At 52.6% G+C, this 24,624-nt stretch overlaps 2 protein-coding genes across 3 annotated transcripts in view; both read right to left on the bottom strand.

Annotated features, from left to right (window-relative positions):
* LOC147095696 (nuclear factor 7, ovary-like) overlaps positions 1-3,129 on the bottom strand; it is a 35,155-nt gene extending 32,026 nt beyond the window's left edge. The window contains exon 1 of one of the 2 annotated variants that reach the window (XM_085974741.1): positions 175-3,129. In XM_085974741.1, the coding sequence (XP_085830867.1) occupies positions 175-579 (405 nt within the window). In that variant the 5' untranslated portion in view covers positions 580-3,129. The remainder of the gene's footprint in view (positions 1-174) is intronic. The other variant, XM_085974742.1, reaches the window with a different exon arrangement.
* Positions 3,130-6,353: 3,224 nt separating this feature from the next.
* The window catches only part of LOC147095695 (zinc-binding protein A33-like), a 66,486-nt gene continuing 48,215 nt past the window's right edge, over positions 6,354-24,624 (bottom strand). The window contains exon 6 of the mRNA XM_085974745.1: positions 6,354-10,815. Coding sequence (XP_085830871.1) covers positions 10,271-10,815 — 545 coding nt within the window. The 3' untranslated portion in view covers positions 6,354-10,270. The remainder of the gene's footprint in view (positions 10,816-24,624) is intronic.

Here is a 24,624-nt window from a genome sequence, read left to right as displayed (position 1 = left end):
GACTCAGAGGTAAGAGCGCAACCCAGAGGTGACACAACGACCCTCCATTCTCTCCCCGCACGTCCCCCCCCCCCAAAACAAATGGGCGAGTTGAATGGGATCAATGACCCTCCCCCGCCCCCAGTCAGTGGGGACCTTGTCAACTCCTCTGCTGTGCAAGGGAGGTCCTGATACCTTGTAGAATTGGGCAGCTTCCTTTGCTGGGCTGGCCTGGTGGTCCATGTGGCCCGGCCCGCCTCGGCAGCTGACACAGATCAGCTGGAGGTCGGTGTCGCAGAAGAGCTTGAGCTTGTGGCCGTGCTGCTCGCAGTAGAGGCCGGCCTGCGAGCGGGTCTCCTCGGTCATTTGCCGCACCAGCTGGTTGGGCCGGAGGGGCCCCTGGCCCACCTCCTCCCGGCACGTCGGGCAGCAGAGGGCTGGGACCTGGTGGTGCCAGTACTCTTGCACACACCGCCGGCAGAAGTTGTGACCGCAGCGGAGGATCACCGGATCCACGAACAGCTCCAGGCAGACGGGGCAGAGCAGCTCATCCATGAAGCTCACGTTGACCCCGCCTGAAGCCATCGTGCTCCTTTGCATCCCCCCGGGAGTCAGAAGCAATGAGGAGAAACAGAACCAGTCTAACGTGGGAGCCTTTAAAAGTCACGGCCCAGGTGATGGTCCTGATGATTGATTCCTGGTTTGGCTCCTCAGCCAATCCCTGTGTTAATTAAATGATCACCTCCTGCCCCCATGTGAGTATTTACTGAAGATAGGGGTGTGTCTGCCTACTTTTAATGGCCCAATAAGTTTGACACCGGGTTGGTCTGGTGACACTCGTTTAGTTTTTCTGCGGCCTGGAGGAGTCCGTGTTCCACGTCTATACAGAGTGAGAGAGGTTGCGGCCCCTCTTCCATTATTTGAAGGGGCTGCTCCTTGATTTTTGGCTGCACTTCAATCCCACGCTCCTGATCTACGGCCACCCAGTGCGGAGGGGAGAGGGCGGATCGGAGGACCTCCTCGTGGGACTGCTCCTGGGCCTGGCCAAAAAGGCCATTAATAGGTCCAGGCAGCGGGCGGTCGAGGGGGTCATTCGGCCTGACTGCCTGCCTCTCTTCCGCGGCTATGTTCGCTCCCGGGTGGCCCTGGAGATGGAGCACGCAGTGTCCGCCGGCAGGCTGGAGGCCTTCCCCGACCGGTGAGCACCGCCAGGACTGGAGTGCATCATCACCCCGGCTGGGGTGATTTGAATTTAATTTGATAAGTTTTAAATATTAATCTAGGGTTTTTAAGCTTTTTTACAGTCCACTTGTTCGGTCGGGAGAGCGGGAGGCTCCACTCGGCGATGCAGAGAGCCCTGCAGATGGAGAAGAATGTCAACCAGAGTCTGCCGGATCTGCACAAACCCTCCACTGGGAGCACCGACCCTCATCTGTGTGAATTCCTGGAGACCCGCTATCTGATGATCAAGTGAAGATGACCAAGAAGCTTGTAGAGAGTGGGACCCCTGCCTTGTAGGCATGAGGGCTTGTGACTGTACAAAGAGCTGAGACTTGAGCTCTGTAAATGTGATTTACTGTAAAATGTTTAAATTTTAAAAAATGACAGAAAATAAATTAAGTTTGACACAGGGTTGGTCTGGTGACACTCGTTTAGTTTTTCTGCGGCCTGGAGGAGTCCGTGTTCCACGTCTATACAGAGTGAGAGAGGTTGCGGCCCCTCTTCCATTATTTGAAGGGGCTGCTCCTCGATTTTTGGCTGCACTTCAGTCCCACGCTCCTAATCTTTGGTCACCTGGTGCGGAGGGGAGCGGGCAGGTCGGGGGACCTCCTCGTGCGACTGCTCCTGGGCCTGGTCATCAACTGGTCCAGGCAGCGGGTGGTCAAGGGGGTCGTTTGGCCCGACTGCCTGCCTCTCTTTCACGGCCACGTTCGCGCCCGGGTGGCCCTGGAGATGGAGCGCGCGGTGTCCGCCGGCACGCTCGAGGCCTTCCCCGACCAGTGAGCACCGCCGGGACTGGATTGCATCATCGCCCCGGCCAATCAAATTTTAATTTAATTTGTTAATTTTCATTTGTTGTGTTTTTTGTTAAGTTACAGTTTGAGTTGATCGCACCTAAACAGGATCACCTCCGGCAACTAAATTTTAATTTAATTAAGTTTCCTTTAATGTTTTAAGTTAAGTTACAGTTTATTTCTTTTTGTGTGCATCAAAAGAGTGCACTGAAAATATGGGCACTCGTTTAGTTAAGGATCCTTCTTTATTCTTCGATTTAAAAAAAAATATTGAACCCTCTGCCCAGAACCCTGAACAGTTCGAAAGGGACGGACCCAGTGCCACTGGTAATCATTGTATAGAATCTAGGCCGACACTCCAGCGCTGCACTGTCGGAGGTGCCGTCTTTCAGATGAGACGTTAAACTGAGGCTCCGTCTGCTCTCTCAGGTGGACGAAAAGATCCCATGGCCACTATTTCGAAGAAGGGCAGGGGGATTCTCCTCGGTGTCCTGGCCAAAACTTGTCCCTCAAACCACATTAGTAACAGATTATCTGGTCATTATTACATTGCTGTTTGTGGGAGCTTGCTGTGCACAAATTGGCTGCCGCATTTCCTACATTACAACAGTGACTACACTCCAAAAGTACTTCATTTGGGATGCTATGAGGTTGTGAAAGGCAAGTCTTTTTTTACATAGAATCTGCAGCACAGAGACAGGCCATTCGGCCCAACAGGTCTATGCCAGTGTTTATGGTCCACACGAACCTCCTCCCACCCATCTTCATCTCCCCCTATTAGTATACCCTTCTGAAAGCTGAGAGGGCAGTGAGGAGACCCACCCCGAGTGAAGGTTACAACCCCTATCAACTCCAGTGCCATCTTAAGGGAGACTCTCAACTCGGACAAAAGTCTTCTGAGAACCAAGGGAGAGGTCCAGGCTGGGACCTTCCAAAGAACCTACAGTCTGAGGAACGATTAAAAGTCTCCTGACTTTATCTGAGATGGAGTCTGTCTGATCTCATCCTTGTGCTCTAATCCCTCCACAGCCTCGCCCCCCTCCCTATCTCCGTAACCTCCTCCAGTCCTACAACCCTCCGAGATCGCTGCACTCCTCCAATTCTGGCCTCTTGCCCATCCCCGATTTTCATCGCTCCACCATTGGCGGCCGTGTCGTCAGCTGCCTGGGCCCTTAGCTCTGGAATTCCCTCCCTAAACCTCTCCGCCTCTCCACCTCTCCTCCTTTAAGACGGTCCTTAAAACCTACCTCTGTGACCACCTGTCCTGATATCACCTTCTGTGGCTCGGTGTCAAATTTTGTTTGATAATCGCTCCTGTGAAGTGCTATATAAATGCAAGTTGTTGTTGTGCCACAACACATTAAACTCCTTCACGTGATGGAGCAGTGAGCCCACTCAAAATGGACCAGGGATGGTGGCAGGGATGCTACAACCGGCCTCAGTGCCGCTGAACCGAGAGGGGGAAAGTCAACCAGGACGTCGTCATCAGTCAAACCAAATGTGCTCCCCGGCCCTCTACTCCGGCAGGCGGCGACTCCCTCACCGGTGTACGGTTCCACGACCGGCACAATACCCCGATTGTCCAAACCATGACAGTCAGCGGCCGGTGGAGCTATCCTACCACGAGGTGCATCGCAGTGGAGTCTCACCCGAGGAATTGATCGGGTAGATGGAGAGAAACCTTTTTCCGCTGGTGCGGGGAGTCTAAGACAAGGGAACCATAAGCTTCACATCAGAGCTGGGCACTCAGGTGAGAAGTTAGGAATCACTGGTGGAAGTGTGGAACTCCCTCCCACAAGAAACAGTAGATGCTAACTCAATTAATCATTTTACATCTGAGATGGATCATTTCTTTTCTGAACAAGGGTATAAAAGGATATGGAGCCAAGGCGGGTAGATGGAGTTAAGATACAGATCAGCCACGATCTCACTGAATGGCGGAACAGGCTCAAGGGGCTTTAAAAAAAAAAATGTATTTGTTTTATGGGATGTGGGCGTCACTGGCAAGGCCAACATTTATTGCCCATCCCTAATTGCCCTTGAGAAGGTGGAGGTGAGCCGCCTTCTTGAACCGCTGCAGTCCGTGTGGTGAAGGTACTCCCACAGTGCTGTTGGGGAGGGAGTTCCAGGATTTTGACCCAGCGACGATGAAGGATGGTGTGTGACTAGGAGGGGAACTTGGAGGTGGTGTTGTTCCCCTGTGCCTGCTGCCCTTGTCCTTCTAGGTGGAAGAGGTCGCGGGTTTGGGAGGTGCTGCCGAAGAAACCTTGGTGAGTTGCTGCAGTGCATCTTGTAGATGGTACACACTGCAGCCACGGTGCGCCGGTGGTGGAGGGAGTGAATGTTTAAGGTGGTGGATGGGGTGCCAATCAAGCGGGCTGCTTTGTCCTGGATGGTGTCGGGCTTCTTGAGTGTTGTTGGAGCTGCGCTCATCCAGGCAAGTGGAGAGTATTCCATCACACTCCTTACTGAATGGCCTCCTCCTGTTCCTATGTTACTATCCCATTCTCACCCACCAGCACTCGTTACCAACACAATCCTTGCACAAACACCTTTTGCATCCGAAGACAAGATGTGCTTTCCTCTCACGACACTCCAGAGCTGTCCTGTTGGCGTTGGAAAGTCCATTGCTCCACGATACAAAGACGTTCGACTGTTAAACTTTTAACTCTTCACGATGTCCAACGAGCCCTCCCCGACCACAGACCTTGACTCCTTGCTGACATACATTCCACACGGTGCGAGCCCGGTCGGTGACCGTCAGCGGGCTATTGGACTGCGGACGGCCTTACAACCAGCGGTGCGATCGACTGGCTCAGCACCGACTCAGCAGCTGACTTGGGGCTCGTCCTGGCCCCTCAGGCTGGTGCGACGCGAGGCGCTGCATTTCCCACTGAGCCGTGAGCAGGAGGTGGGGGAAGAGACAGGGGGATGAGCCCTACATCCTATATTGAACATCACACAGCAACAACAACTTGTATTTATATAGCGCCTTTAAAGTAGTAAAACGTTCCAAGGTGCTGCACAGGAGTGTTATAAGACAAAAAAAATTGACACCGAGCCACAGAAGGGGAAATTAGGGCAGGTGACCAAAAGCTTGGTCAAAGAGGTAGGTTTTAAGGACCATCTTAAAGGAGGAGAGAGAGGCGGAGAGGTTTAGGGAGGGAATTCCAGAGCTTAGGGCCCAGGCAACAGAAGGCACGGCCACCAATGGTTGAGCGATACTTAGGAAATGAAGGTACTCGGGCAATATCTACACTCAGCCAAACGCCCCATCGCCATCCCGAAGGAATTATCTTTGTCCGCAGTGTAAAGGTGGGATTTAAGGATTCTTCAACCTCACGACAATCCTGGCCATATTGCAGGCAGAAATAAAAACAGATTATTTGTTATCTATATAGAGTACAAAAGCCAGGAAGTTATGTTAAGCTTTTATAAAACACTGGTTAGGCCTCAGCTGGAGTATTGTGTTCAATTCTGGGCACCACACTTTAGGGAGGATGTCAGGGCCTTGGAGCGGGTGCGGAGGAGATTTACTAGAATGGTACCAGGGATGAGGGACTTCAGTTATGTGGAGAGACTGGAGAAGCTGGGATTGTTCTCCTTAGAGCAGAGAAGGTTAAGGGGAGATTTGATAGAGGTGTTCAAAATCATGAATGGTTTTGATAGAATAAATAAGGAGAAACTGCTTCCAGTGGCAGAAGGGTCGGTAACAAGTGGACACAGATTTAAGGTGATTGGCAAAAGAACCAGAGGTGACATGAGGAAACATTTTGTTATGCAGCGAGTTATTGTGATCTGGAATGCGCTGCCTGAAAGGGCGGTGGAAGCAGATTAAATAGGGAATTGGAAAAATGCTTGAAGGGCAAAAATTGTACAGGGCTATGGGGAAAGAGTTGGGGAGTGGGACTAATTGGAGAACTCTTTCAAAGAGGCTCGATGGGCAGAATAGCCTCCTTCTCTGCTGTATCATAATACCGTGAACAATAGCAAAATACTGCGGATGCTGGAAATCTGAAATAACGACAGAAAAGTTCTGACGAAGGGTCATCGACCTGAAACGTTAACTCTGTTTTTCTCTCTCCACGGATGCTGCCTGACCTGCTGAGTATTTTCCAGCATTTTCTGTTGTTGTTTCGAAATACTATGAATATTGTCATTTATTTCACGGCTTTTTTGTGGGATCTTGCTGTGCGCAAAGTGGCTGCCGTGTTTCCTGCATTACAGCAGTGACTACACTTCAAGGAGTACTTCATATTCTGTGAAGCGCCTTGGGAGATCTGGAGGTTGTGAAAGGCGTGGTATGAATGTGACTTCTTTCTTTCTTTAACTTCTTTCAAGGTCAATCTCAGACATGACCACTCAACAAAGTTCTGATTTAATTATCAAAACGCCACAGTAACCACAAACAAAGTACCACTGAAAGCGGGAGTACAAAACCATCTCAGATATGTTTTACCAAACAGATCTGACGGACAATTACTTGGTAGACCAAGTTGAAATGACAACAGCCCGGCAATGACCATCGGTGATACTGTTAGATACTGCGGGTGAATACTTAACCCGTTTGTTTGCTTCACTCCTCTGTCGACCACTTAATGCAATGTGTCAATCAGCTGCGATCTCATTGAATGGAGGAACAGGCTCGAGGGGCTGAATGGCCTGCTCCTGTTCCTGCGTTCATTCATTTAGGTTAAATGGGAAAACATCGAAGAGAGTGGGCTGAGGAATGTCCCAGGAACGTGTTAAGTGTTCAGATACAGATGGCATTGATGACTTTAAGGGGAGGCACGAGCTCTACGTGCGGTAGAAAAGAATAGAGGATTTGGGGGCAGGGTGGGAAGAGGTTTTTCGAGTGGGAGGAGGCTCGCGTGGAGTATAAACACCAGCATAGACCAGTTGGGCCGAATGGTCAGTTTTTGTAACGAACCCGTGCTGTACCTGCCCTGGGAGTGTTTGATGGGACAGTGTAGAGGGTGCTTTACTCTGTATCTAACCTATGCTGTACCTGCCCTAGGAGTGTTGGATGGGACAGTGTAGAGGGAGCTTTACTCTGTATCTAACCCGTGCTGTCCCTGACCTGGGAGTGTTTGATGGGACAGTGTAGAGGGAGCTTTACTCTGTATCTAACCCGTGCTGTACCTGCCCTGGGAGTGTTGGATGGGACCGTGTAGAGGGAGCTTTACTCTGTATCTAACCCGTACTGTACCTGCCCTGGGAGTGGTTGATGGGACAGTGTAGAGGGAGCTTTACTCTGTATCTCACTCGTACTGTACCTGACCGCGGAGTGTTTGATGGGGCAGTGCAGAGGGAGCTTTACTCTGTATCTAACCAGTGTTGTACCTGCCCTGGATGTGTTTGACGGGACAATGTAGATGGAGCTTTACTCTGTATCTAACCCGTGCTCTACCTGTCCTGGGGGTGTTTGATGGGACAGTGTCGAGGGAGCTTTACTCTGTATCTAACCCGTGCTGTACCTGCCCTGGGGGTGTTTGATGGGACAGTGTAGAGGGAGCTTTACTCTTATGACACCAAGGTCTGGTTAATATCGGCTGCTTGAGATATCCTTAAATGGATGTCCATTCACTTAAGGGCAGCTGTCCTGTTCCTGTGACTCGGAGGAGCAGTATTGTGGGAGCACTGCACTGTTGGAGGGGCAGTACTGAGGGAGTGTTGCACTGTCGGAGGGGCGGTACTGAGGGAGTGCTGCACTGTTGGAGGGGCAGTACTGAGGGAGGGCTGCATTGTTAGAGGGGCAGTACTGAGGGAGTGCTGCACTGTTGGAGGTGCAGTACTGAGGGAGGGCTGCACTGACGGAGGGGCGGTACTGAGGGAGGGCTGCATTGTTAGAGGGGCAGTACTGAGGGAGTGCTGCACTGTTGGAGGTGCAGTACTGAGGGAGGGCTGCACTGTCGGAAGGGCAGTACTGGGGAAGCGCTGCACTGTCGGAGGGGCAGTACTGAGAGAGCGTTGCACTGTCGGAGGGGCAGTACTGAGGGAGCACTGCACTGTCGGAGGGTCAGTACTGAGGGAGCGCTGCACTGTCGGAGGGGCAGTACTGAGGGAGTGCTGCACTGTCGGAGGGGCAGTACTGAGGGAGTGCTGCAGTGTCGGAGGGGCAGTACTGAGGAAGTGCTGCAGTGTCAGAGGGGCAGTACTGAGGGAGTGCTGCACTGTCGGAGGGGCAGTACTGAGGGAGCGCTGCACTGTCGGAGAGGCAGTACTGAGGGAGGGCTGCACTGTTGGAGGGGCAGTACTGAGGGAGTGTTGCACTGTCGGAGGGGCAGTACTGAGGGAGTGTTGCACTGTCGGAGGGGCAGTACTGAGGGAGTGTTGCACTGTCGGAGGGGTAGTACTGAGAGAGAGCTGCACTGTCGGATGGGCAGTACTGAGGGAGTGCTGCACTGTCGGAGGGGCAGTACTGAGGGAGCGCTGCACTGTCGGAGGGGCAATACTGAGGGAGCGCTGCAGTGTTGGAGGGGCAGTACCGAGGGAGTGCTGCACTGTTGGAGGGGCAGTACTGAGGGAGAGCTGCACTGTCGGAGGAGCAGTACTGAGGGAGCGCTGCAGTGTTGGAGGGGCAGTACTGAGGGAGTGCTGTACTGTTGGAGCGGCAGTACTGAGGGGGCACTGCACTGTCGGAGGGGCAGTACTGGGGGAGCGCTGCACTGTCGGAGGGGCAGTACTGAGGGAGGGCTGCACTGTCGGAGGGGCAGTACTGAGGGAGTGCTGCAGTGTCGGAGGGGCAGTACTGAGAGAGCGTTGCACTTTCGAAGGGGCAGTACTGAGGGAGCGCTGCATTGTCGGAGGGTCAGTACTTAGGGAGCGCTGCACTGTCGGAGGGGCAGTACTGAGGGAGTGCTGCACTGTCGGAGGGGCAGTACTGAGGATGCGCTGCACTGTCGGAGGGGCAATACTGAGGGAATGCTGCATTGTCGGAGGGGCAGTACTGAGGGAGCGCTGCACTGTAAGAGGGGCAATGCTAAGGGAGTGCTGCACTGTCGGAGGGGCAGTACTGAGGGAGCGCTGCACTGTCGGAGGGGCAATACTGAGGGTGTGCTGCACTGTCGGAGGGGCAGTACTGAGGGAGTGCTGCACTGTCGGAGGGGCAGTAATGAGGGAGCGCTGCACTGTCGGAGAGGCAGTACTGAGGGAGCGCTGCACTGTCGGAGGGGCAGTACTGAGGGAGTGCTGCACTGTCGGAGGGGCAGTACTGAGGGAGCGCTGCACTGTCGGAGGGGCAATACTGAGGGAGTGCTGCACTGTCGGAGGGGCAGTACTGAGGGAGCGCTGCACTGTCGGAGGGGCAATACTGAGGGAGCGCTGCACTGTCGGAGGGGCAATACTGAGGGAGTGCTGCACTTTCGGAGGGGCGGTACTGAGGGAGCGCTGCACTGTCGGAGGGGCAGTACTGAGGGAGCGCTGCACTGTCGGAGAGGCAGTACTGAGGGAGCGCTGCACTGTCGGAGGGGCAGTACTGAGGGAGTGCTGCACTGTCGGAGAGGCAGTACTGAAGGAGCGCTGCACTGTCGGAGGGGCAGTACTGAGGGAGTGCTGCACTGTCGGAGGGGCAGTACTGTGGGAGTGCTGCACTGTCGGGGGGCAGTACTGAGGGAGCGCTGCACTGTCGGAGGGGCAGTACTGAGGGAGTGCTGCACTGTCGGAGAGGCAGTCTTTCGGGTGAGATATTAAACTGCTCTCTCAGGTGGACATTAAAGATCCCATGGCACTAATTCGAAGAAGAGCAGGGGAGTTCTCCCCGGTGTCCTGGGCCAACATTTATCCCTTCACCAACATCAGTAAAAAACAGATTCTCTGGTCATTCTCATTTTTGCCAGTTAACAAAACATGCAAGTTCCAAAAGACATTGAGAACTCAAAAGAGTTAATCCGCACCGCTTCATTTTAGTGATGTGTGCCAGTGGCAAAGCATATGCTTTGCGTGTTCATTTATTGCACTTCACTGCTGTTGCGACGAGTTTACTTTGAACATTCTCCCTTTTTATGAATCTGATTGCACATTAGCCAATCAAGAAGTTGAACGTGCATGGCCTTCCCCTTTTCAATTGCTGTTTGTGGGATCTTGCTGTGCGCAGATTGGCTGCCGCGTTTGCTACATTACAACAGTGACTACATTTCAGTAGTACTTCCTTGGCTGTAAAGCGCTCTAGGGCGTCCTGAGGTGGTGAAAGCCGCTGTATAAATGCAAGTCTTTCTTTCTTCCCACGGTCTACACGTCAGTGACCCACCGAGACCAAACATACGTCCTGCCCCGATCTACAGCTTAAGCTGATAGAGTGTAACCGGAGCTGAATTCTTCCGGCCGTCCCTCAATCCCGGGCTGAAGAATGGGTAGAGTTTCTCGGTGAAGGTGGCAGTGAAGGTGTAGAGGTGGGACATGCGGTCGGCCTCGTAGAAGGAAACCTGCCCTCCCTCGTAGTCCAGGTAAACGCCGACCTTGCCGGGGTCGGAGGTCGGGGCCAGCCGGGTGGGGGGCGAGGTCAGGGCCCGGTAGTTGTTGCCGTTCCTGAGCCACACGGCCCAGTAGCCGTCCTGCGGGGACAGCGTGATGTCCCCCTTTCTCTGGGCCGACTCTCGGGCCACCCCGATCACCCACTCCGTCTTGTCCCGCACCTCCACCTCCCAGTAGCGCCTCCCCGCCCTGAATCCCTCCGAGCTCAGGACGCAGGGGGAGGAGTCGAACCTCCGCGGGTCGTCGGGGACCTCCTGCCACGTCTCATTGACCCCGGCGCTGGTCATGCCCTCCAGCAGGACGAGCCAGGGGTTGGCAGTGTTGGGGTCAAGGGTCAGCGACGCTGGGACTGTAATAAAGAAGAGAAAGAGGATTAGTTGATTGGAAATCTTGATTTATGCAAGTCAGAACATTAGGAACCTTGAGCCTGTTCTGCCATTGAATTCGATCATGGCTGATCTGTATCTTAACTCCATTTACCCAAGTGTAATGTATCTAAATTTGCTGACGATACAAAGCTAGGTGGGACAGTAAGCTGTGAGGAGGACACAAAGAGCCTGCAAAGGGATCGAGACAGGTTGAGTGGGCAGTAAGGTGGCAGAAGAAGTATAATGTGGGAAAATGTGAGGTTATTCACTTTGGTAGGAAGAATAGAAAAACAGAATATTTTTTAAATGGAGAGAACCTATTAAATGTTGGTGTTCAGAGAGAATTTGGTGTCCTCGTACAGGAAACACAGACAGTTAACATGCAGGTACAGCAAGCAATAAGAAATGCAAATGGCATGTAGGCCTTTATTGCAAGGGGGTCGGGGTATAAGAGTAAGGAAGTCTTGCTACAATTGTACAGAGCCTTGGTGAGACCACACCTGGAGTATTGTGCACAGTTTTGGTCTCCTTATCTAAGGAAGAATATACTTACCTTGGAGGCGGTACAATGAAGGTTCACTAGATTGATTCCTGGGATGAGAGGGCTGTCCTATGATGAGAGATTGTGTAGAATGGGCCTATACTCTCTGGAGTTTAGAAGAATGAGAGGTGATCTCATTGAAACTTACAGGATTCTGAAGGGGATTGACAGGGTAGATGCTGAGAGGTTGTTTCCCCTGGCTGGAGTGTCTAGAACTAGGGGGCATAGTCTCAAGATAAAGGGGTGGGCCATTTAAGACTGAGATGAGAAGGAATTTCTTCACTCAGAGGGTTGTGAATCTTTGGAATTCTCTACACCAGAGGGTTGTGGATGCTGAGTTGTTGAGTATATTCAACAGTATAACGTGGATAAATGCGAGGTTATCCACTTCGGTGGCAAAAACAGGAAGACAGATTATTATCTGAACGGCAATAGATTGGGAAAAGGGGAAGTGCAACGAGACCTGGGTGTCCTTGTGCACCAGTCACTGAAGGTAAGCATACAGGTGCAGCAGGCGGTTAAGAAGGCAAATGGTATGTTGGCCTTCATAACGAGAGGATTCGAGTACAGGAACAAGGATGTCTTGCTGCAGTTGTACAGGGCCTTGGTAAAACCACGCCTTATCTGAGGAAGGATGTTCTTGCCATGGAGAGAGTGCAGCGAGGATTCACCAGGCTAATACCCGGGATGGCAGGAATGACGTATGAGGAGAGATTGGGTCGATTAGGCTTATATTCGCTAGAGTTTAGAAGAATGAGAGGGGATCTCATTGAAACTTATAAAATTCTAACAGGACTAGACAGACTAGATGCAGGAAGGATGTTCCCAGTGGCGGGGGAGTCCAGAACCAGGGGTCACAGTCTAAAGATAAGTGGTAAGCCATTTAGGACAGAGATGAGGAGGAATTTCTTCATCCAGAGAGTGGTGAACCTGTGGAATTCTCTACCACACAGGGCAGTTGAGGCCAATTCATTAAATATATTCAAGAAGGAGTTGGATATATTTCTTGAGGCTAAAGGGATCAAGGGATATGGGGAGAAGGCAGGGACAGGGTACTGAATTTGGATGATCAGCCATGATCTCATTAAATGGCGGAGCAGGCTCGAAGGGCCGAATGGCCTCCTCCTGCTCCTATCTTCTATGTTTCTATGTTTCTATGTTCAATGCTGAGATCAATAGATTTTTGGACTCTAACAGAATCGAGGGATATGGGAATTGGGTGGGAAAGTGGCTGAGGAGGTGCTTGTGGCCACAAACCTTTATGCATCGGGCTCCTTCCAGACTGGAGCTAGAGATATTTGGAACATCTCACAGGTTGCTGTCCACTGCTGTGTAAGGGAGGTCACTGAGACTCTCTATTCAGAGAGATCTGACTACATTTTATTCTCTCTTGCCAGAGACAAGCAGGCGGAGCGAGCACAAGGGTTTGCAAGGATTGCAAGGCTTCCCATGGTGCAGGGTGCCATTGAGTGCATGCACGTCGCTTTGCAGGCGTCGCATGCCAACTCTGCCATGCACCGGAACCGAAAAAGATTCCACTCCCTCAGTGTCCAGCTGGTGTGCGACCATAGGCAGCGCTTCATGCAGGTCAATGCCCGGTGTCCTGGCAGCAGTCATGGAGCCTTCATTCTGTGGCAGTCCGCTGTACTAGGTGCATTTATAGAAAAATATAGAAAAATAGGAGCAGGATTAGGCCATTTGGCTCTGCTCCGCATTTGAGCCATCACGACAAACCAAAGGGTGGCTACTGGGCGACAAGGGCTGCCCGCTGACGACATGGCTGCAACCCACGCACTCATGCACAGCATGCATACAATGAAAGCTATGCTGCCGCAAGAAGTGTGATAGAGCAGGCCATTTCCATGCTGAAACAGTGCTTCCTCTGCCTGGACCGCTCGGGTGGAGGTCTGCAGTGGTCTGCTGCATGCTAACAATGAAATAAAGACTTGCATTTATATCACGCCTTTCACAACCATTGGACGTCTCAAAGCGCTTTACAGCCAATGAAGTACTTTTTGGAGTGTCGTCATGTGGGAAACGCAGCAGCCAATTTGCACACAGCAAGCCCCCACAAACAGCAATGTGATAATGACCAGATCATCTGTGTTAGATCCGTGTATCTTGTTGTTGTGTCCTTCAATAATCAGACAAAAGACTGCAGGGAACGATCAACAGGTGTTTACTGAATGAGGGTTACTCTAGAACTAACTGTACAGATCACTACTCAGGGTTTATATACAGGTGTGGTCACTGCCAGTACTACAGTATACAGGAGCTGTAAAAAGTAGTTCTACCCTTAAAGGTACATACATTACAATTCCTCCCCTTTTAGATTAAGAGTACCATAACACTCATTTAACAATTAAATATCAAACTAATTACAATTAACACTTTTAACATGCAACATTAGCTGAAAATAGTCTTTTTATAAATTCAGTCTTTGGGGAGGCTTCCTGATCCTTTCTGGATAGCGCCTTTCCCGAGTGTCTTGCTCTTGGTGCAGAGGCGATTCTGGCCCCCTGTCGTCAGTTGGTTCATCAGCTTCCGATGCTACTGTTTCTGGGGTAGATGCTACCTGTTCATCGGGTTCCTCACCAGGTACGTATGGGCGGGGCATGGGGTTGACTCGTTCCTGTGACTCTAGGATCTGGTCAGCATGGCGCCTCACAATGTTCTCCCCAACATCCACTGTGTACATTAGTGGCCCCTGCCGTGTGCATATTGTTCCTGGTTGCCATTTCTCTGTTCTCTGGCCAAGACTGGTTGCCCTACATTGAAGCTCCTTGTCGGCTTCTCATTGATGTGCTGGAATTGCTTACTCTCAACATCTCTTCGTACATTTGGTCTGAGCAAATCCAGACGAGATCTCAACCTTCGGTTAAAGAACATCATGGCCGGGGCCTGGTTGGTGACTGCATGTGTCGCATTTCTGTAGGCTAACAGGAAATTGTTCACCTTATGCTGCAGTGGAATGTCGTCATTGCACATGGCCTTTACTGCTTTTTTAAAGGTTTGTATGAACCTCTCAGCCAATCCATTTGTGGCTGGATGATATGGGGCGGATGTGTAATGCCTTACCCCATTCCTTTTCATAAATTTTCGAAACTCTTCGGACACAAACTATGGTCCGTTATCAGAGCAAATCTGCTCTGGCAAGCTGTTCCTGGCAAAAATGGCCCGTAGGACTGCAATCGTTTTCTCCGTGGTGGTGGAGGACATTTTGATCACCTCAGGCCATTTCGAGTGCGCATCCACGGCTATTAAAAACATTGAGTCCATGAATGGACCAGCAAAATCAATATGCACCCATTGCCATGGAGATGAGGGCCACTCCCATGGGTGTAGAGGGGCATGTGGTGGTACATTTTGGACCTTCTGGCATCCTGAGCAGCTCTTTGTCAGGTCCTCGATTTGCTGATCGATCCCCGGCCACCACACATAAGCCCTAGCAAGGCTTTTCATTTTCACCTCTCCCAGATGACCTTCGTGAAGCTCATTGAGTACTCTCTCCCTTAACTTGGGTGGAATTACCACTCGGGATCCACACATCAAGGTCCCCTGGCATACTGACAGCTGTTCTCTTCTGGATGAGAATGCTGGCAACAGTGAGTCGCCATGTGCTGGCCATCCCTTCACCGTCAAATCATATACCCGAGACAGCATCAGGTCATTTCGGGTCTCCTTCTCTATACCAGCGTTAGTTACTGGCAAGCATTCAATTATAGTCGAATGAAATATTTCGACAGGATCCACTGCTGGTGCTTCCTCCGCAGTAGGCAGTGGCAGGCGTGATAGCCCATCAACGTTTCCATGCTGTTTCGTGCCCTTATACTCGATTTCATATTGGTGCGCCCCTAGAAAAAGGGACCATCTTTGTAGCCGTTGCGCAGTTCGAACCGGAACGCCCTTCTTTGGATTAAAGATGGAGATAAGTGGTTGGCGGTCAGTCAGCAAGGTGAACTTCTGCCCGTGCAGATAGTGATTGAACTTTTTCATTCCCCACACTAGGCTGAGGGCCTCCCTGTCAATCTGGGCGTAGTTACGCTCGGCTGAGGTTAGTGACCGAGACGCAAAGGCTACTGGCCTCTCCGAGCCATCCGGGAATTTGTGCGACAGCACCGCTCCAATGCCATAGGGTGATGCATCACACGCCAACCGAATTGGTAGTGCTGGGTTGAAATGAGCCAACACCTCTTTTGATGTGATCAATGCTTTGCTCTTCTGGAAAGCTCGTTTACATTCGTCACTCCACTTCCATGGTACCCCCGTTTGCAGTAGGGTGTTCAGTGAGTGTAGTACGGTAGACAAATTCGGCAAGAGCTTATGGTAGTAGTTCACCAGCCCGAGGAACGACCTCAGTTGTGACACATTTTCCGGTGCTGGAGCCTTGACTACTGCCTCAATCTTTTCAGGGGACTTATGTAAACCCTCTTTATCAATAACGTGGCCACAATACAAGATCTGCTTCTGGAAAAACTCGCATTTGTGGCGATTAGCTCGGAGCCCATATTCCTTCAATCTAGTGAGCACCTGCTCCAGGTTGGCGAGGTGATCACTGTCATTTTCGCCCGTGACCAGGATGTCGTCCAAATAACACTGGGTCCCTGGAATCCCTTGCAGGACTTGTTCCATTGCCCTTTGCCAAATAGCCGGAGCTGATGCTACCCCGAACACCAGCCAGTTGTATTGGTAGAGACCTTTATGAGTGTTGATCGTGAGGTACTGTTTCGAGGCTTCTTCTACCTCCATTTGCAGGTACGCCTGGGCCAGATCAATCTTAGTGAAGCGTTTCCCTCCAGATAGCGAGGCAAAAATATCTTCAATCCGTGGAAGCGGATATTGTACAGTGTGAAGGACTGGGTTCACTGTCACCTTAAAGTCCCCACAGATGCGAACCTTCTTTGGTTCCCCAGGCGTATTACTCAACGACCTCTTCATTACAGGAATGATGGGTGTAGCCCACTCGCTCCAGTCCACTTTGGACAGTACTCCTGAATGTTCCAAACCTTCCAGCTCTGCTTCGACAGCTGGGCGGATCGCATAAGGTACCGGTCTGGCCTTCAGAAACTTTGGGCTTGCATTTTCCTCTATTTTGATCGTCGCTGTTATGCCTTTCGGTGTTCCGAGTCCCTGCTGGAACACTTCTTGTGTGTCAGTTAGCATTTTTGACAGTCGTCCAGGTGTGACGTCATCATCCTTTTTGGCATCTACAGTCAGTGCTTGTATGGAATGCCAATCTAGCTGTATCGTCCGGATCCATTCACGTCCTAGTAGTGGTGGTCCTCCATCTGGCAATACATATAGGTCCATTTTTGGTGTTTCCTTGCCGTTATATATAACGTTCACCCTTATTTTGCCTTTGGGGTAGACTTTTTGCCCCGTGTACGTCTTCAAGACAATCTTTGTATCTCTCAAGGGTATAAGTGAGAATAGCCGCTTGTAGTCCCTTCGGTTTATGACTGTTAGGGCTGATCCTGTGTCCAATTCCATTTCCACTTGGACTCCTGCTATCTTGAGTGTGACCCAGATAGTTTGGTGATCCTCCGTTTTGATCACATTATGTAGTTTCAGACAACCCAGCTCCTTGCTTCCGGAGTCTGTATCACTTTTCTGTTCGTCTGAACTACTCTCCGTCACCTTATGTACCTTCTTGTACTTCTCCTGTGGAGATTTCTTGCTGCTGGTTTTCTTTCCCGACCTGCAGACTCTTGCTATGTGTCCTACTTTTCCACACTGTCTGCACACTTTGTCCTTGAACCAGCAATCATTATGGTCGTGTGCTGTTCTGCCGCAGCGATAGCACTTCACTGTTCCGTATGACATTTCATTTGTGCCATATTCTTGCGGTCTCTGTTGTATCTCTGCAGTGCCCCGTGCTGCTGCTTCATGTGATACTGCAATGCTGAAAGCCTTGTCCAGCGTAAGATCCTTTTCTAATAGAAGCCGTTTCTGGGTTCCTTCACTTTGAAGCCCACACACAAACTTGTCCCTTAAAGTATCTGCTAGTCCCGTTCCAAACTGGCAGTGTTTCGATAGCTTGCACAGTTCCGTTAAATACTCAGCATTACTTTCATCTTTATGCTGGTTCCTTTTGTGAAACTTAAATCTTTATGCTATCAGCAGCGGTGTGGGGTTTAAGTGGTCCTGTAGGATTGACACTATGTTTTCAAAATCCTTTTCTACTGGCTTCTCTGGGGTTACTAGGTTTCGTAGTAAGCCATACGTTTTTGCACCCATTGAATTCAACAATACCAGTGCTTTCTTGTCATCTGGCACTTCATTCGCCTTGCAGTATACTTCTATGCGTTCGACATGTCGTCCAATCTTCGACTTCATTGTCGAACGCTGTGATACTGCCACTCTTCGGCATTTTTGGGTGTGGTTAGACTGGCTTAAAATGGCGTCTCCCGCGCTTTCCTTTCTTCCCTGCTGCGGCTTAAAATGGCGTCTCGCACGCTGCTGCCAACGCCGCTCTCGGCGGTCCTTGTGGCAAATGGCGACGCCCTGTGGGTTTCGTGCGCTGCTCCTGCGCTGCTGCCAATGCCGCTCTCTGTGGTCCTCGTGGCAATGGCAGCGCCTCGTGTTTTCCTGCGCGCCTCTCTCCCCCGTTGACGCTGCTCGGCCCTTGAACACTGGCTGCGCTCGGCTCTCTCTCGCCTCTCTCCCTGTTGACGCCGCTCGGTCCTGAACACCGGCTGCACCCTGTGCGCTCTGCCCTCTCTCTCCCCCCCGTCGACGCTGCTCGGCCTTTTTCTGTGCCGCTCGGTCGGCTCTAGCCCCCGCTGTCCGGGAAGGGTCTGCGCCGTACCTGTTGCCAGCCCGTTTCGCTGGACCACTGTGACTGGAAAGCCAAGCCTGGCTCTCGACAGCCTCCCCTGCGATGCTCAAATCTCCGCTGGATGACTGGGCGGTTGCCCGTGGTCGACGCCCGTGCTTCTGGACTCGACCTCCTTCCACTGTTCTCCAGGAGCGAATCCCTGGGAGGTGATGCAGAGTTGCAGGTAGGTTCGAATCTGCCTCGTCGCCAATGTTAGATCCCTGTATCTTAATGTTGTGTCCTTCAATAATCAGACTGCAGGGAACGATCAACAGGTGTTTACTGAATGAGGGTTACTCTAGAACTAATTGTACAGATCACTACTCAGGGTTTATATACAGGTGTGGTCACTGCCGGTACTACAGTATACAGGAGCTGTAAAAAGTAGTTCTCCCCTTAAAGGTACATACATTACAATCTGTTTTAATGATAAATATTGGCTAGGATACCAGGGATAACTGCCCTGCTTTTCTTTGAAATAACAGCCATGGGATCTTTTACGTCCACCTGAGAGAGGAGACGGGGCCTCGGTATAACGTCCCATCTGAAAGACAGCACCTCCGACAATGCAGCACTCCCTCAGCACTGCACTGGAGTTTCAGCCTAGATTTATGTGCTCAGGACCCTGGTGTGGGCCTTGAACCCACAACCGTCTGACTCAGAGGCAAGCGTGCTACCCACTGAGTCACAGCTGACACTGCACAACGTTGCTATCATGTAAGCCCCATCGGCAGGACAGGCCCACGGTGAGACCAACAGGTTCCGGGTGAGTCCGACAGGCCCCGGGTGAGACTGACAGGTTCCGGGTGAGTCCGACAGGCCCCGGGTGAGTCCGACAGGCCCACGGTGAGTCAGACAGGCCCACGGTGAGACCGACAGGCCCCGGGTGAGTCCGACAGGCCCCGGGTGAGTCCGACAGGCCCACGGCGAGTCCGACAGACCCATGGCGAGTCCGACAGGCCCCGGGTGTGTCCGATCGGCCCACGGTGAGTCCGACAGGCCCTGGGCGAGTCCGACAGGCCCACGGTGTGTCCGACAGGCCCACGGTGAGTCCGACAGGCCCCGGGTGAGTCCGACAGGCCCACGGTGAGTCCGACAGGCCCCGGGTGAGTCCAACAGGTCCCGGGTGAGTCCGACAGGCCCACAGTGAGTCCGACAGGCCCACGGTGAGTCCGACAGGCCCCGGGTGAGTCCGACAGGCCCACGGTGAGTCCGACAGGCCCCGGGTGAGTCCGACAGGTCCCGGGTGAGTCCGACAGGCCCACGCTGAGTCCGACAGGCCCACGGTGAGTCCGACAGGCCCCGGGTGAGTCCGACAGGCCCACAGTGAGTCCGACAGGCCCACGGTGAGTCCGACAGGCCCACGGTGAGTCCGACAGGCCCACGGTGAGTCCGACTGGCCCACGGTGAGTCCGACTGGCCCACGGTGAGTCCGACAGGCCCCGGGTGAGTCCGACAGGCCCACGGTGAGTCCGACAGGCCCCGGGTGAGTCCGACAGGCCCACGCTGAGTCCGACAGGCCCACGGTGAGTCCGACAGGCCCACGGTGAGTCCGACAGGCCCCGGGTGAGTCCGACAGGCCCACAGTGAGTCCGACAGGCCCCGGGTGAGTCCGACAGGCCCACGCTGAGTCCGACAGGCCCACGGTGAGTCCGACAGGCCCACGGTGAGTCCGACAGGCCCACGGTGAGTCCGACTGGCCCACGGTGAGTCCGACTGGCCCACGGTGAGTCCGACTGGCCCACGGTGAGTCCGACTGGCCCACGGTGAGTCCGACTGGCCCACGGTGAGTCCGACAGGCCCACGGTGAGTCCGACTGGCCCACGGTGAGTCCGACTGGCCCACGGTGAGTCCGACTGGCCCACGGTGAGTCCGACTGGCCCACGGTGAGTCCGACTGGCCCACGGTGAGTCCGACTGGCCCACGGTGAGTCCGACTGGCCCACGGTGAGTCCGACAGGCCCACGGTGAGTCCGACAGGCCCACGGTGAGACCGACAGGCCTCGGGTAAGTCCGACAGGCCACCGGTGAGTCTGACAGGCCCCGGGTGAGTCTGACAGGCCCACGGGGAGTCCGACAGGCTCATGGCGAGTCCGACAGGCCCACGGTGAGTCCGACAGGCCCCGGGTGAGTCCGACAGGCCCACGGCGAGTCCGACAGGCCCCAGGTGAGTCCGACAGGCCCACGGTGAGTCCGACAGGCCCACAGTGAGTCCGACAGGCCCCGGGTGAGACCGACAGGCCCACGCTGACAGGCCCCGGATGAGTCCGACAGGCCCACGGTGAGTCCGACAGGCCCACGGAGAGTCCGACAGGCCCACGGAGAGTCCGACAGGCCCACGGTGAGTCCAACAGGCCCACGGTGAATCCGACAGGCCCCGGGTGAGTCCGACAGGCCCACGGTGAGTCCGACTGGCCCACGGTCAGTCCGACAGGCTCACAGTGAGTCCTACAGGCCCACGGTGAGACAGACAGGCCTCGGGTGAGTCCGGCAGGCCGACGCGGAGTCTGACAGGCACAGGGTGAGTCCAAGAGGCCCCGGGCGAGTCCGACAGGCCCACGGCGAGTCCGACAGGCTCACGACGAGTCCGACAGGCCCTGGGTGAGTCCGACAGGCCCAGTGAGTCCGACAGGCCCCGGGTGAGTCCGACAGGCCCCGAGTGAGTCCGACTGCCCCGGGTGAGTCCGACAGGCCCACGGTGAGTCCGACAGGCCCCAGGTGAGTCCGACAGGCCCAGTGAGTCCGACAGGCCCCGGGTGAGTCTGACAGGCCCACAGTGAGTCCGACAGGCCTCGGGTGAGACCAACAGTCCCCGGGTGAGTCCGACAGGCCCCGGCTGGTGTCATTGGATAGACAACCAGGAGTGGGAATGGTGGCTGGTTTCTCCTCTGTAACCGTGGACTCAATGAAAGCAATCTCGCCCCAACTAAGATCAGTTAACTGAGCACTATCGAGGGGATCGAGCCTGGGGACATCTTTGAGGAGATCTATTGTTCCACAAAGTAACCATACACAAGGTGTCAGCCATGGCTCAGTGGGCAGTGTAGTGTATGTGCCTTTAAGTCAGAACTACTTTTACAGCTCCTGTATACTGTAGTACCGGCAGTGACCACACCGGTATATAAGCTTTGCGCATGCATCTGTACCCCCAGTCATGAGACTACCCTCCTCCAGTAAAGACCTGTTTATTGTTGATGTACAGCATCCGTGTGATTATTTTATAACAGCATATCCACTGAACCACGGATCCAACAGTGGCGACGAGTGTCGATTCGAATCTACCTGCAACATTAAAAAAAAAGTCGAGGCCAGGAACATGGGCGTCGACCACGAGCAGCCATCCAGCCGTCAGGCAGAGACTGAACTTCGCAGGGGAGGCTGTGGAGAGCCGGGCTTGGTTCCCCAGCCACGACGAGCAGCAAGAGACAGACGACAGGTCCAGCGCAGACCCTTCCCGAGCAGCGGCGGCTGGAGCCGACCGACGGCGGAGAGAAAGCCGAGCAGCGTCGATGGGGTAAGACAAAGGGTGAAGAGTGCAGGGCGCAGCCGGGGGTTGAACACCAAGCGGTGTCGAGAAAAAGAAAACAAACCGGAGAGAGAGAGGGTAAAGAAACAGCCGGGTTCTAGACTGAGCGGCGTCAAAAAATAAATAAATAAAAAATACAAAAAGAAGAATGCGCAGAGCACAGCCAGGGCTCACGGGCTGAACAGGGTCCATGGGGCGAAGAAAGGGGAGCGCGGGAGACGCCATTGAGAAGAAGGAAGAGTGCGGGAGACGCCATTTTTAGAAGCCGCAGTGGAGAAGAAGGGCGAGCGCGGGAAGGAAGGAAAGTGCGGGAGATGCCATTTTGTGCCAGCGGAGAAGAAGGGGAAGCGCAGGAGGCGCCATTTTTGACAGTTAACTCACACCCAAGGATGCCGAAGAGTGGCAGTATCTCTACGTTCGACAATGAAGTCGAAGATTGGGCGACATATGTGGAACGTATTGAGGTGTGCTGCAGGGCAAATGAAGTGCCAGATGCTAATAAAGCACTGGTTCTGTTAAATTCCATGGGTGCAAAAACTTATGGGTTACTGCGAAATCTAATAACCCCAGAGAAGCCGGTAAACAAGAATTTTGAAAGCATAGTAGAAATCCTACAGGACCACTTAAACCCCACACCGCTGCTGATAGCAGAATGATTTAAGTTCCATAAAAGGAACCAACACAAAGACAAAAGCAATGCTGAGTACCTAATGGAACTGTGCAAGCTATCAAAACACTGCCAGTTGGGAGCGGGACTAGCAGATACGTTAAGGGACAAGTTTGTGTGTGGGCTACAAAGTGAAGGAACCCAGAAACGGCTTCTATCAGAAAAGGATCTTACGCTGGACAAAGCTTTCAGTATGGCAGTATCACACGAAGCAGCCGCAAGGGGCGCTGCAGAGATACAACGGAGACCGCAAGAATATGGCACCAATGAAATGTCCTATGGAACAGGGAAGTGCTATCGCTGCGGCAGAACAACACATGACCAGAAAGACTGTTGGTTCAAGGACCAAGTGTGCAGACAGTGTGGGAAAGCAGGACACATAGCAAGAGTCTGCAGGTCTGGGAAGAAAACCAACAGTAAGAAATCTCCACAGGAGAAGTACAAAAAGGTACACCAGGTGATGGACAGTGGTTCAGACGAACAGAAAAGTGACACAGACTCCGGAAGCAAGGAGCTGGGTTGTCTGAAACTACATAAGGTAACCGAAATGGAGGATCACCAGACTATCTGGGTTACACTCAAGATAGACGGAGTCCAAGTGAAAATGGAATTGGACACAGGGTCAGCTCTAACAGTCATAAATCAAAGAGACTACAAGCGGCTATTTTCACACATACCCTTGAAAGCTACAGAGATTGTCTTGAAGACGTATACGGGGCAAAAAGTCTACCCCAAAAGGAAAAATAAGGGTGAAAGTGACATATAAAGGCCAGGAAATACCTAAAATGGATATATATGTATTGCCAGATGGAGGACCACCACTGCTAGGACGTGAATGGATCCGGAAGATACAATTAGATTGGCATTCCATACAGGCACTGAAGGTTGAGGCCAAAAAGGATGAAGGCGTCACACCTGGGCGACTGTCAAAAATGCTAACCGACGCAAAAGAAGTGTTCCAGGAAGGACTCGGAACACTAAAAGGCATAACAGCAACGATTAAAATAGAGGAAAATGCAAGCCCAAAGTTTCTGAAGGCCAGACCAGTGCCTTATGCGATCAGACTAGCTGTTGAAGCAAAGCTGGAAGGGTTGGAACGTTCAGGAGTACTGTCCAAAGTGGACTGGAGCGAGTGGGCTACACCCATCGTTCCTGTAATGAAGAGGTCATTGAGTAATATGCCTGGGGAACCAAGGAAGGTCCGCATCTGTGGGGATTTTAAGGTGACAGTGAACCCAGTCCTTCACATGGTACAATATCCGCTTCCACGAATTGAGGATATTTTCGCCTCGCTATCTGGAGGTAAACGCTTCACCAAAATTGATCTAGCCCAGGCGTACTTGCAAATGGAGGTAGAAGAAGCTTCGAAACAATACCTTACGATCAACACTCATGAAGGTCTCTATCAATACAACCGGCTGGTGTTTGGAGTAGCCTCGGCTCCGGCTATCTGGCAAAGGGCGATGGATCAGCTCCTGCAAGGGATTCCAGGGACCCAGTGTTATTTGGACGACATCTTGGTCACGGGTGAAAATGACGGTGATCACCTCGCCAACTTGGAGAAGGTGCTCACCAGATTAAAGGAGTATGGGCTACGAGCTAATTGCCACAAGTGCGAGTTTTTCCAGAAACAGATCTCGTATTGTGGCCACGTCATCGATGAAGAGGGGTTACATAAGTCCCCTGACAAGATTGAGGCAGTAGTCAAGGCTCCAGCACCGGAAAATGTGTCACAACTGAGGTCGTTCCTTGGGCTGGTAAACTACTACCACAAGTTCTTACCAAATTTGTCTACGGTATTACACCCACTGAACACCCTACTGCAAACAGGGTACCATGGAAGTGGGATGATGAACGTAAACGAGCTTTCCAGGAGTGTAAGGAATTGATCACATCAAACGAGGTGTTGGCCCATTTCAACCCAGCATTACCAATTCGTTTGGCATGTGATGCATCACCCTATGGTATTGGAGTGGTGCTGTCGCACAAATTCCCAGATGGGTTGGAGAGGCCAGTAGCCTTTGCGTCTCGTTCACTAACCTCAGCTGAGCGCAACTACGCCCAGATTGACAGGGAGGCCCTCAGCCTAGTATGGGGAGTGAAAAAATTCAACCACTATCTGCATGGGCAGAAGTTCACCTTGCTGACTGGCCACCAACCACTTGTCTCTGTCTTTAATCCTAAGAAGGGCGTTCCAGTGATGACTGCACAGCGGTTACAAAGATGGACCCTGTTTCTAG

Source organism: Somniosus microcephalus, unplaced genomic scaffold, assembly GCF_052327205.1.
Source record: "Somniosus microcephalus isolate GS21.2 unplaced genomic scaffold, FLI_Smic_1.0 unresolved_chr1, whole genome shotgun sequence".
NCBI classification, from domain to species: Eukaryota; Metazoa; Chordata; class Chondrichthyes; order Squaliformes; family Somniosidae; genus Somniosus; species Somniosus microcephalus.
The sequence above is the reverse complement of the archived record's forward strand: the minus strand, read 5'-3'. Positions and strand labels throughout refer to the sequence as shown.